This window comes from Anopheles moucheti, chromosome 3 (assembly GCF_943734755.1).
Source record: "Anopheles moucheti chromosome 3, idAnoMoucSN_F20_07, whole genome shotgun sequence".
Lineage (NCBI taxonomy): Eukaryota > Metazoa > Arthropoda > Insecta > Diptera > Culicidae > Anopheles > Anopheles moucheti.
The window spans coordinates 42581779-42595875 of record NC_069141.1 but is presented as its reverse complement, the minus strand read 5'-3'; the positions used below and the strand labels follow the sequence as shown (position 1 = coordinate 42595875).

Sequence of the window (14097 nt, the reverse complement as noted above, 5' to 3'; positions counted from 1 at the left end):
AGCTCTTCTGGCGCCTTAATCTCGCATCCCGGGTACCGGACACTTTATTGCCTACCTATCCTCAAACCGAAAGCCGTTGCGTGCGTAGGCCAAAGACGAAGATATTTATCGTCCCATACACCTGGCTGTAACCGTTTATTCTAAAATCCCCAAAATCTACAGCTCCACAATCCGGGCATGGCTATCGAGGCGGCAATGATGTTGATATTGGAGTACGATTGCGTACATGTCGGTCAGCCTTTAGTGGACCCGGTCGCTCAAAATTACCGGAAGATACTGGCCGAGGTGTCTGTACCTGATCCTGGATTCGCTGTCCGTATAAATTAAGTGGATTACGGAAGATGGAATCATACCCATTTAGTTAATGAAGTTGAGAGTTTGTGACCCTTCCCGCCAGCATCTGACCAAACGCTGGGTGCGGGATACTACGTAAGGACGATAATAAATTGGTCAGCAGTAGTTGCGCACTTTATACACTTGAAAGCTATCGGCCAACAGCCGGTCAACCAAGTTCCCGTGTGTGCGATTACTGTTATCCTTTAACGGATTGATATGGATGTATCGTAATTTCCGTCGATGCCCCATCAAATTCGAATAGATTTTCGTCTGCTTACGTCGTAATTCTAGCAGAAACATTACGCAGTTGCAGTAAGCAGTCTTACGCTTCTTGCGAAAGCCGCCCTTTAAAGCCCTTTTTAGGAAATAACTTTGCGGAATATTTGTTATTCGACAATATTATTGTGGATGTCTGTATTCGTATATATCAAGTCATTTGTTCTGGAAAATAAAAATTCAGAAAAGTATGCTTGAATTATACGCAAATAAATTAATCAAACGACGTATTTTGAGTAGTTTAACCTATTTTTAATAAGATTTACTTTAGCATAATGTACATTTTGACTTAGCCATTAGCCATCATCAAGGTCATCAACTATCACTTCGTAGTTATCTATATTCTTCACTTAGGTTTTAATCTTCATCGATTTTAATGTTTGATGTATTGTGTGATTTTTAAAACGAGTTAGCATAAGCTACTTTTATGTACATAACACACGTTTATCAGGGACATGCAATACATAAAAATATTATATAGTCAACATCGACTAACTAAACACGTCTAATTGTCGAAAGCAATATGAATTTTTGTATCTCCATTGTCAGAACTGTTACAATAAAAAAAAATCTTATGTTGAGAGCAAGGAAACAAGGATAGAAGGGTACAAACTGTAATTAAAATCTATTGCCTTTCCCACAATAGTCAATCACCGGTTAAATTAAAACGTTACAACTCCCGTGTACTGAATATTCTCCTTTTATCTAGCACCTTCCGGGCATACTGTGCATAAGCATAGTGAGTATAAGCATGAGTTAACGGAAAACTTTGTCGATAATGAATGGAATGTAGAATCGGAAGTAAAAAATTGCTATTGAGCGTTGCTTTCGTTTATCCGACATATTGAGAGACTTACAAGAATTGTCTCCGATTTGTGAAGAAAAAAGTAAACCCAAAAAACAATGACTATCAGGTTTCTATCCAACTTACAACGGTCGGTTATTTACCTTTCGTTGGATGTGACCATTTTTTGTCGTACCATTCATACCATATTGCATAGGATGAATAGAAAATGGAGAAAAAACATTTTAACTTTTTTTTTATTCCTATACAATATTATGTACACACACAATTAAGCAAAAAGTTTTTACAAATACCGATGCCTACGATGCCTTCCGAAATGAGCACTACTCAGGAATGGCAATCAGTTATTTGGTAGTAATTTAACTTTTAAAGGGTACGCAAATTAATTACGAAATGATAAGCAGTTTTAACAAATTATTTTTTTTTACACTTTGTTACTCTTTTTATAACAAAAAACATACATTTTAAGTTTATCTATACATGTTTGTCTACTACACTACAGTATTACTACTTTTTGTCGTTCTACTACAATGAAGCGGTGTTTTGAGATATTGGTCACTAAGGACACATTCAAACCCCGATCAGTTTCAACCACAAGAAATTATAATGTTCTGTGGTGTTCGAGGTGTGCGCACTAAGGCCTCTCGCCAGTATACCAAGTACATTGAGTGCAGATATTATTCAATTTTGATGTAATTGTTAACCATGTATTGTTGCAATGGACAATAAATTGATAGGCACGTGGGTGCATTCATTACAAATATGTTTTGATCAAATCAGGTGTGCATAACAATTGAAATGACTTTACGAGGTGTAGGTTTTGTAAAATTTTTTGCAACTTCTTTTTTTGTAATTTATTTTTTATTAATTTTCCCCAACTTAAACTTTGTTTTTGTGTGATATAATTAATATCTACTTTCACCAAAGAGTTTATGAAATTCAACAAATGGGTGTGTAGTGCTTCTATTTGGATAAAAATCATTATACATTATTTCGAAATACTCAAAAGCACAATTTTGCATAGATATTTCAACAGAATAAATAAAAGTTGCTTTACGTGTGCAGTTATTTGTCATCAATGTACTATCTACAAATTATAGTTGCAGACACTTCCCATTCCGTTGGGTTTGATAGGCTCGAAAAGCATTACGTATTAAATTATACCTGTTTACAGAAATAATATTATTCCATATTCTACCCGCATTGCTATGTTGCTAAAATGGCACTTGCATAATGGGCTGCCATATTGCTAAATGTAACTCAAACTCCACACACAGACAAATACACAATATTTTCGTGTTTCTCGATATGAAATGCTACGCATTACCCGCCCACCGTATTCCTTCACTTAAGCGAGCTTAAAACAGCATTAACCTCCAGGTATACCACCTGTCTGTGCTTTCTTTACATTTCATTTTCATTTCATTGAACGCCGATAAACCGGATCTGCTGTTACCAACGAACGAACGTATGAACAAACGAATATTCGCTTACATCGTTGATACACCTGATTGAAAACTAACAAACACCCGTCCGCTCACTGCTGCACCGATAACAAAACAAATACTTGGCCGATAATTACATTTTTCATCCGTTGCCTTCCGTACGGATGATGGCAACCCCATCCATCTATCGACGCCCGTTGCATTGCGCTCCGTACCGGACAAATCGTGGTGGAAAAACCGGAAAAACCAACCCGATCGATCGATCGATCGTGTCGTCCAAACTGGTCACCGGACCAATCACGGCAAATATCTTTCGGACATGTTTATGTCCTCTGAAATGTGTTTCATCGTGTTGATGAAAATGATACAAAAAAAAAACTTGTAACAACACGAAAATGTTGTCCATCCACGAACCACGATGTTACGAATTTACCAACATTCCATTTTTGCACTTTAATGTTTGCATCTTGATCGCATACCTCGGTGTGGTTAACGTTCTGGGTTAACGTGTGTCCACTATGGATATCGCACATTTGCCTGCTGCCATCATCGAATCGATTATGCAAAATTTGGTAAATCTACTGATAAACGCATCCGGCCTCGGCTGGGCCATGGGGGTTGGATATTTGAATAAAAATCACGTAACTCAATTGAAATCTGCTTCACTGGTGCTACCACTACTGTTGTGGTTGGCTTTTGTCATCGATTAAATTACGATCGGTTTCTTGGTTTTTGTACGTTACAAATACATCGAATAATGCTCAACCATATTTGCGGGCGATACCACACTCGACGAAATAAACTATAAAAAAAAAACAAATAATAAAATTTAAAATAATGAAAACAATATCCAATGTCCCTGCTTATGCACACGCATACGTACGATACATAAAAAAATTGTTTTTTTTTTTGTTGCACATTGCAAATACCCTGCAACAACTGTAAAAAAAATTATGCATTATTCCCCAAAAAACCGGGTTGGGCTCGGTCCCGTGGACGTGGATGGACACGTGCGTGTACACGGGCAAAATGCACCACACGGCACTGCAACTGCACCGGGCGGCGCGACTGCGATGGTGCGGGTATATTTACGTGCACCAACCATAAATCACGATATCAATTTAAACGGCGGGCCAAATCGTATCAAAAGCAGCAGTTAAGAGTGAGTACCATCTGGTTGGTGACGCCTAAATTTATGTGATTTTCACTTTTGGCCTCTTTTAAGCGTTTGGTTCGTACCGATGTTCGTTGAAAAGGAAAAAAAAAGTACAAAACCCCCACAAACAGAAACAAACCGCATGCAGTACACCTTTTACGTTTTTTGCTTTTTTCACACATTACACAGGTGCCTCGGTCATTATTTATTCTTTTGTTTTGCAGATGAAATTGATACATAATGTATTTAAGAAAGAATCTGTTTTGTACATTTTTGCTTTCTGAAAATTGTTCTTTTCGCCTGTTTATCGTTTGTAAAACTGAACTCAGTTTAAACTGCAGCTAGCGCCTCATGTTAAACACAGTAAATCAATCGTTTTGGCTATCGCTAATGAAATACTAATTTTCCATTAATAAATCCCTTACTGGACTAAGTGGTGTGATAAAATTTATTACCAAAAACTACACTTCATCAATCTTAAATATTGACTTTCTCCTCATTTTCATTATTCTGTGGAGATCACATGCATATCTACTGCAAACTTTTACTCGGACCAAGACACACATGCTTACAGTTTGCCTCTTTGTTGTACCACCAAAAATACTCTCAAAATACCAAAAACTGTACCGTCAACGCACGATGCCACACGCACAAACGGTACCAGATTTCCCATGTACATCTGCTGCAGATTTAGACAAAGACCGCATACCAAAGTAGCAGTGCTACCTCACAAGTTTCACGTTTTGCATTCTTGCAGCAGTACGTTGCAGCAAAAACATTTCAATAATGAGGCCTTGTCTAAGAATAGTTGGAAGGCACCCATACCCAGAACCATGGTCCAAGAAGTCGACCCACGAGCACAAAAGATTATCCGCAATGAAGCGCGATTGCGGAGAAAAGCGTTAAACTTAATCCGCTTCCTTCGCGCTCCGCATAATCAACCCCATTTCATCTACTCCACACACCGTAACGTTCACACTCGCACAGAATCGGAGACGACGGTCGAGTTGTGCAGTTTTCCGTTTGCCATTAGGGATGGCGCAATGCTTTCCGCTACTCGTTCGGCTCACTCGGTACGTCCGGTCTCGGCACGAGTGGATGATTGTTTACTCTGAAAATCAGGTCACGCCTTGTACAACACACAAAGATTGCGTCCCCTAGGCTCATCTTACGAACCCCGCACACACCGCAGGTTGATTTCTATGAAAACATCCCTGTCGCTCAGGTCGCAACAAAGTAGTTTTGCCTACGAGACCAACGTGGAACATGTAATCTGATCGACTATTGTTCCGCTGGCAAAGTTTTGCACCTGAACCTTCGCAAGAAATGAGCATCCAACTTCGGAAAGAATGTGTCCAACTTTCGTGCATTCTCGTGTGCAATCAACGTAAAATTCTGATGTAATTGCGCTTAAAGCTCTAATGGTGCAAACTCATTAAAGCCGTTTCGCAATGTGTTGTGCTCATCTTGCGTACAGTGAATTTAATTATCCTACCCATGAAATTGCATTCCAAATAGATTAAATCAGTGTGTGAGTGTGTGTGTGAGTATATCGATTTGGCATTTGCATCTCTAATCAATTACTTAAACACTTGCAATATGCAAATGGCACAAGCAACAATAAATCATACATAAGTTTGCTCTTTTTTTAATTATCTCCAACCGAGCCGCAACTCAACCAAACCAACGAGCATTCCAGAGTACATTACTTCATTCCCTTGGGGAATCTTTCATGGTGCATGCGTGGACAACCAGGCAGCTCATGAGATGGTTGCTTTAAAATCACTTCGTAATGATGAACAACGGCAACAAGGGCAGAAAGATTCCATTTTCACTCTCTGCCGCTCACTCTCGACGTTACAGTCCGGTGAAAAACAATAACAGGCATCTAAATAGCTTCATTAGCCGCAGTCCCTTCACCGAGAGTAGGTTTGTTAGTTTAAAAGGCTCCGGCAGGTGATATCGTGCTGTATCATTCTCTTTTGTTACTGCTGTTTTTGTTATGCAGAATGTTGCACCATAATTTCATTATGGGGTTTGTTGCTGGATGAGGCTGCCGGGAAGCGATTCCTTCCCGAGAGTGCCTGAGCGTACGGTGCAATGTGTTAAACTGATAATAAAATCATATAATTACTTACAACTAACCATGCCAGGGACGTTTCGTGCGTGCACGTACGTGCATACCGGCTGACGGTTGCATAATATCTTCTGAGACACCGGTCGGTGCTGATCAATTCCCCAGCAGCCTATTTCCGGCTGCCGATTATGAATCCCAACCGCTCCGGAAAGCCCAACCGGAACGTGATCTTGGGTTGGATTTTATTGCGGTGATATTATAATGCCGATGCATACCACCGTGCCGACCGAACTGCAGGCAGTTCCATGGGCCTGCCTGAAAAGAAGTGGTACGGATCGATCTTATGCACTCGTGCACTATATGTCGGTGCAGGAAGGAAGCGAGCAAAGCGATTCGTGCGGCAAGAAATACATAATTTCCTCACGACAATCGACTGCGACTGCCTGGTATCAGTTACTGACTTCCCGAGCCCTCCGATAACTGCCATGGCCAAACCTAGAATATGCAGTGTCGACTCTTGTTTCTTGCACTCCCATGTGGGAAGCGTTTGTGAGGCTATTGGAACGACCGGGCAAATCGGGCCCAAAACTCTGTCGAACGCCATTTGAACGCTGTTTAAATTCGATCCATTCGGTCCCAGCTCAACAGCCCGACCATCCCGTCGCAAGCCGTTGCCGGCCACATTCATGTGGATAGTCCTTTGAGGCGGATGGTTTCATTTAATTTGAATTGTTCACATTCTAGCTATTTTAATCTTTTAACACAACCCTTGCGTGATCGGGGACTTGAAAGAACATGTTCGATGGTCCGGTGGCGAAACGGAATTCTCCACCAGCAAAGCCATAATCCTGACCCTTATCCCACAGACACACGGCTCGGCAAGCCGGAAGCTCTAGGAAGTGTTGATTATTCCGTTACACTTGGCAGCTAAATTCGATCCGGTAAGATACGTACGTTGAGTAAAGTTTAGGCTCGTCTTACATCCTTTCAATTTTAACAGCAAACAGTTGCTTCATTAAGCGCGCTCCGGTGCTGCAGTAAGCATGTATTGTGCCATTGATTACATCCTCCTGCAAATGTCAGGCGCTCGATGTGTGCGTATGTGGTGCACTGCTCGTTTGTGCACTGTTCACGTTGGGGACAAGTGCCAGAGGAGAAGAAGTGTACGACTGTGGTTCAACGTGTCTTAACCTTTCGTTTACAGATTAAAACTCGGATCACTAGCTCCCTCCTACAAATCGATGATTTAGGAGATTTATTGCAAAATGGAATCTGATACCAAACGTTGGCGTTGATGCATGTAATGCGGTTTGTGCACTTTTATCGATTCATTATATTATGCAATATGTGAGAAACATATTCATTATTCCCAAATAATGTATGCATTAAATCATATCCAAATTCAGAATGATGATTCGATAATAAAAAAGTATGCCAAAAATGTATGCAATTTAAGTGCGCTTGATTCAGTTTAGAAAAATGCATTTATGCCTTTAATATATGAACATATTAATAATAGCCAGCTGACGAATGATCTGAATGGTTTTTGTTAACGCTAACATTAACAAAAATGTTAGCTTTTGGTTTAATGTTATGGTGGCCCAGGTGATCATCTGCCTCACCTTGTTGTCCTGAATACAATTGAATTAAATTCTCCATTTGTGGTAGGCCCTAAACTGTTCTGCCGTTTGCGTCTGTGTAAAAACATTATTCCTAACCCTTCGAAATGCGATTTCCCACCAAAACCTTCAGTTGCATCTTCTAGCGTATTTCCTGTAGAGATCACTTTGTCTTTGATCTTGCAGTGAATTCTGTAGATTCTGTTGCACTTTATGATGATATCTGATGAGTGTCTCAGGGCTTCTGTTTGACCCTTTCGTCTTTGTCCAAATAGACAAGGATATTATAGTTGCCAGATCAACCATATCGAGTGGATACAAAGTGCCTCACCATGTAAACCTTTTTCGCTAAGGTGTAACGTATGCAGTTTGAACAAAACGAAACATTGCTGGGTTCTCTATTAGGTAACAGAGAACTCGTGTGAAAAAATCACTTAAATCAGTCCATTTTTCTAATGTTTGCGCTAGTAACCAATGTACTGCGTCCTAAACCAGTGTTTCATTAGCGACAGCAAATCTTTTCAAAGAACATAAATTCGTCAAAAAATAAAAAAATACTAAACAGAAGTAAAACATTAACATTTTCGCTCAGTGACAATAATGATGCGTAGGATGTTGAATTTCTGTTTTTGCCAGACGAAAGACGTTGACATTTAAAAGTTATGTTTCAAGTTACAAACGAAAAAAAAATAAACAACTTCAGCAATACTTCCAATTTTTCTTTGCTTTCAGAACTGTGGGTTTCTGTTTTGTTGCAAATTCTTTCTCGCACCCGGCACCGACCGTTTCGTACCGTTTGAGTTTTTTTCCCCACCAAGAACAACCGTATTGTGTTACATTGAATAATAACAATTTTTCCCTTCACTAACAAGCTTTTACTTCACAGATGTATCTTTCGTTTGAAGATGGATTATGTGTTATTATTTTTAGCACACAAGTAATTGACACTAAATCTGAAACATCAATCACTTCGTTTCGAAACACGTTGCTGTCTGGCAAATATTCGGAATTGATATTTTTCCTTTTCATCGACGTACTATGTTTCGGTTACGAGGACCAGCGTATCATATCGAATTACCTGGTGATAAATAGTTGTAGTCGTTTTCCCATCCTTTGCATTTTGCGCTTCGTGTAGCTTAGAATATACCATTAATTGCGTTACAAAGAGCGAACACATTTTTGACGTTTTTGTGATCTTAATTTTAAAATAATCCTTTTTTCCCCCTAAAACCCAAGCTTGCCTGAGGATTTGTTATTTTTGTTAAAATTTTCAATCTCCCCGAAATTCGATCCTTTTTAAACTAAACAAGCAGCCGTGGGAATTTTTGGATCTTCCTTTCTCTTTCTCTCTCACTCTCGCTCTCTATTTCTCTTTCATTATATCTTTTCAGGGATATTTTTGACATTTTTCTTAACGCTAATATTGGAAATCTTAAACTTTAACTAAAAGCCTCAATATTTTGCCGACAAATAAGGAACATTAAGCGTTCAGTATTGAACATTCAATTATTTTTGCAAAATATGTGCGATACAGTGTAACGAAATCTTAAATAACGAACGAAACATTCCTTCTTGTAACTATTTTACTAAAACATAAAATATTGATCACTTTAACTAGCTTCGCAATGTAACGGCACGTGTTACGATTTTTCCCGTGAGACTCAAAATATTCTCGATTCAGCTCCAAAACAGAATACTGTCTACGAGAAGGGACAGAAAAGTCCTGTGGCGTTCACAAAGAAACAAAAATAAAACCCGTATAAGCGAAGGCGAAAAACAGAATTAAAGTTTAAATTCTGCCCAGGAGACAAAAATCACCCGAAATTTTGCTACGGCAGCGCAAACTTCCACCCAGAATGTGCTTTCAGCTGCCGATCGTGTTCTTCCGCTACGAGCGGTGGTTTTTTCTTCTAGCACAGGCGTATTTTGTCAAGTCCATCCGCTCTTAGCATCCAGTGGCTGGTGCAAAACTTTGAACTAACCGATCGTTTCACATATTATCGTGCACGTTAACAACATATTCACTAGCTGCTACCAAAGAACACAGATACTAGCCAACCGAGTGTCTCATTCTCCCGGGGGTGTAAAAAGATTCCGGTGTTTCTTTTTTCGCCCGGTTCTGCCCCAAACAGCGCCTGGGTTGGTTGCTGCCTGTGCGCTGCAGCTTCCGGAAGATGTTGCAGCATAAAACCATTCTGCTAGATTGCTATCTACCGTTTGTCGCTTCCACCGCGCGGCGAGTGCATACCACGCGGTGCCTTGAAGCCATCGTGATATGAAGGGATCGGGACCAACCATACGGGAAAATGTGGAACCATGGTGAAATGATGCAAAAGTGTCGCGAATCCTCGTTGTTGCACCAGCCCAGGTCCTTTACAACTTTTGCTTAATGATATGTTCGTGTTAAAGGTGAAAATGGAACATGTGTTTTAAGCTCCTAATGATCTGTTAAACACGAGTCAGATAAGCACAATCGATCAATGTCAGTGGTGTGTTTTACCACTGTAAATGTACCGTACTTTTAAAAAAAAACTGTAGGTAAAAAGAAGCTAGTGCGTGTATGGAATGCAACACTCGCTACAGTGCACTGATATGCGATAGTGATAAAGTTACATTTGCCAACATCCGGGTTTGCCGAATTCCGATGGGTTTTTGCAACCTCGTTGCATTTTCCGCACTGTCCCCTTTCCATCTGGGCAAAAAAAAAAACAATTTCGTCCCATTTCATCGACGCTAAGCTGTTGAAATGGATCAACCACCAGCATTGGTGAGAGCAAGAAACCTTTGCCATCGATTGAAACGACTTGCATTTCGAAATCGAAACACGAGCTAAGCCGTCGTGAGAAACGAAGCGCATTAAATGCAACGTGAGTCACATTTAGTCACGATAGCGCTGTCGTTTTTTTCGCTCTTCCTTGTTACCCATTCGTTTTAATATGCTGCTGCTTGCCGCTCTCGCCGTAAGCTGAAGCTGCACGGACCCCGCTGAGGGCAAGCTCGACTAGTCGAGCGGATTCGTCCATCCAATAACCGAAAACCGCAGTAATTCCATATTTGCCGTGGGAATTCTGCGAGAGCTATTCGCTAAATGGGTTTTTGTAGTCTACAGCCGTTGGGAAGGGAAAAAAATCTGCAACGTCAACGACAGAAAATGTCTCGCTCTTCTTCGGTCCGTCTCCTGGCGAACACACACCCTCATCCACCTACGGGGTTTGGCTTTAGCTGATGTGGATGTGGTGGAACAGCTTAGTTTGAAGTTAAATGTGCCGTTCGATCGATGTTTGCTCGAACGAGCAGAAAGAATAGGTATTCGCCTTACATAACTGCGAATGGAATCTTATCGGAATCTTCTTTCGATTTCGTAGTTTCGTGTCGTAGTTAAAGCCGAAGAATAGTGCTGCCCTTACCGATGCAATGGAGAAACCATTTGCACTAACAAAACATTGCCACAACCACCAGCAGCAGCATTGACTGCTGGCTCATGAGCTACCATTATCGTCTTATCGCAAGAAGGACAGCCCATGCAAGATTTTTTGTTTCCTTTGCTAAAATTGTCTAACTTTCCACGTCTTAACATTCGCTTGACCACGGAGGTGGTACGGTACGGTACGGGATGAAAATAAAGACGATGTAGATTTTAGTGGCCACAGGTTTTATTGAAGATTCCGAAGGAATCGTGCTTGCCCCTACTCGATAGCTCAATAATACCTAATTTGTATCCGACGTACGCGATAAAGCTAACTATTTATATTCTGTCCGTATTATCCTTTAGTGTCCATTTTGTCCACACCAAGAAGGGGCATTGGTGCTAGTATTTAATCTGTAATGGTTTCGTTTTTTTTTCTGTGTCAGTATTGTATATCATGATCATTTTACATCGATCGATATAGCTTAAAAGCGATACCTTTTGCTGGATAAGTGTATTAATAAAACTATGGTAAGAAAAAGTATGTTCATCAATCGATAATAGATTCGCATTTCATTCAGGGAAAAAGAACCAAAATTTAAGTAAATATTTCGCATGATGTTGTAGGCAAATAAAAAGAATAAAGATTATTGCAACAGCCAAATAAGTAACAAAGAAACATAATAATTTCATGCCGTTTTTTTATCAAGCACTGCGCTAATTAGGAAACAATCCACATGATGAACATCGTGTCAATTATAATAAGTGCAAATGATAAGTTTTTCAGCACTTCCGGCGCTATGTGTCTATGGGTTTCTCCTTCGTTTCGACGATCCATTCCATCCCATTTGATTTGACACATTAAGAATCGTGGACGTGTTGGAAAAAGTTACATTAAATCCACATTTAAACTCACATCAAAACTCGCTTTCGCAACTTTGCCGCACTTGCACTAATGCCCACTAGTTGCACTGGCGCGCGCGTGCATGTTGGTTGCTCGGATGCTGTGTCATCTCCCATTCAGTAACGACAGGATACAATAGTGCTTTTTCTTTGCCATTGTCAGGAAAACTGTCCTTTTGCCTTTTATCGGAAACCTGGCTGGCTGACACTGTGCTGTACTGTGTGTGTATATACTTTCTTCCCACGAGCTGCTGTCACACTGTACTGGTCCTGTTCGGTGAAGCGTTCCCGGAGCGCTTGAAAGATGGTCGGTCCCCAAAGCAACATCATTATTCAGTTCATTCTAAACTCGTTACGATGCTTCAGTCGAGTCAATTTTCTCTTTTCCCATTTCCACTGTTCTTCCGCGCGCCAGTGCGGGGTATGGTCAATTGGGGTTGGCCGTCGCTCTGCCCCGGTACCCTAACGGTTGGTTCAACCGCCACAATTTCCTGTACTCATTGTGTACCGACTCGATCAACATGCTTTCTGTACAAAACTCCCCATTCCCAGGACATCTTCTGACGATCGCACAGTGCATTCTTTTCGCTTTCCACCCGTAACTAGTTGCAAACTAACCTTCACCTCACCGATGGTCGATTGCCAGCAGTTTGACGTTGCTTTTCCATTCAAACTTTCATCATTCGCTCACTTACCGAAGGTGAAAGCTTACCCAGTCCAGTGCGATTTCGCTTCCATTCAGCTCAACTGGTCCCGGCTCCAGTCTCTGCGGGATTGAATTAAGATTTAACCCAAAGCTGGGACGCTGCTCAGTCATTTTTGTTTGCCAAAGAGATACAAACTTTGTGGACTTCTTTTCACTTTTTATTTTGAAAAACCTCCGAGTTGCATCCAACCAGATACAGTGCTTTTCCAACACCATCATCATTCGTAAAAAAAACGACATGTTTCAACGTAGTTGCAGTCCGTTATACGGCTCTTGCGGAAGTTTCTGCCCACTGTGGTAAATGCAAAACTATCATCCCGGTCATCATTGTACCCGATTTTCACAAACCCGTGTCAAGATTGGCAAGCTTGCTTAGTTCACAACACAAAAAAAAGCGTTTCGCTGATTCAGTTCTACCACATCAGTATGATTCTGTTGCGTTTATGTGGAATTTTAAATGTTTATCGGTCGGCTATGAGCAAAACAGGTCGGAACTTACTGCTTGAGTATCGAACGAAGAAATTACACGAATATTTCTTTAGCCGAATTCTGCTACTAATGAAAAGCAGAATTATTTACAAGCGACACAATTCAAGTAATAGGGCATAGGTTGTAAGTTCGACTAAGAGCTTTTGTCCTTTGCTGTGATATTAAACCCGAAACCCTTTTGAATATTTACCTTTTAGCTGGAAAGCACTTTAATTGAAGGGATACCACCAACGATCCTTTTTCCCAAGGAATGGAACAATGGAAAGAGAATCTGCTTATCTATAGTAATATTTTGAGGAAATCGAAACCTTATCTCGCCGTCTTTCACCGTACGGTTTGGGTACGGCTCTCTGGTACTTTTAATGGCTTTATTATTTCAAACAATGTGTTACTACAAATTACAACCGTCACCTATACAACATTTGGCTGGGTTATCGTTTACAGGGGTAAACGTCTTGGATCTTCCTAGTAATTAAACACGAATTTGTTTTACCCAATTTATTCCATCCTGTTGCTTTCTTAATTTTAAAATTATTGCTCAAATGTATATGTCTTAATTTAAGACTTGAGTTTTATGGTATTTGCTTTAAGAAAAGCTTCTGTATTCCTTTTACTAAAATATTACTTCCACCATCTTTCCATTCTTCATCGCTCTTGGTGATGACGAACTATGAACATCTCGGTTCCAAAACATACAGTGCCTGGAGATCCCCAAGACGTCAAGGCCAGTCCGGTCAATTCGACCACTATCTACGTGACGTGGAAACCTCCGAAAGAGAAAAACCGAAACGGCATCATCCGTGGCTATCACATACATGTACAGGAGATGAAAGATGAGGTAAGCACGTGCCCAAAATTTTATGTTAAGTAATATTATTA

General features: G+C 40.4%; 1 protein-coding gene across 1 annotated transcript in view; it reads left to right on the top strand.

Moving 5' to 3' along the window:
- The window catches only part of LOC128305486 (tyrosine-protein phosphatase Lar), a 201212-nt gene that overhangs the window by 178806 nt on the left and 8309 nt on the right, over positions 1 to 14097 (top strand). The window contains exon 18 of the mRNA XM_053042957.1: positions 13917 to 14056. Within this exon, the coding sequence (XP_052898917.1) occupies positions 13917 to 14056 (140 nt within the window). The remainder of the gene's footprint in view (positions 1 to 13916; positions 14057 to 14097) is intronic.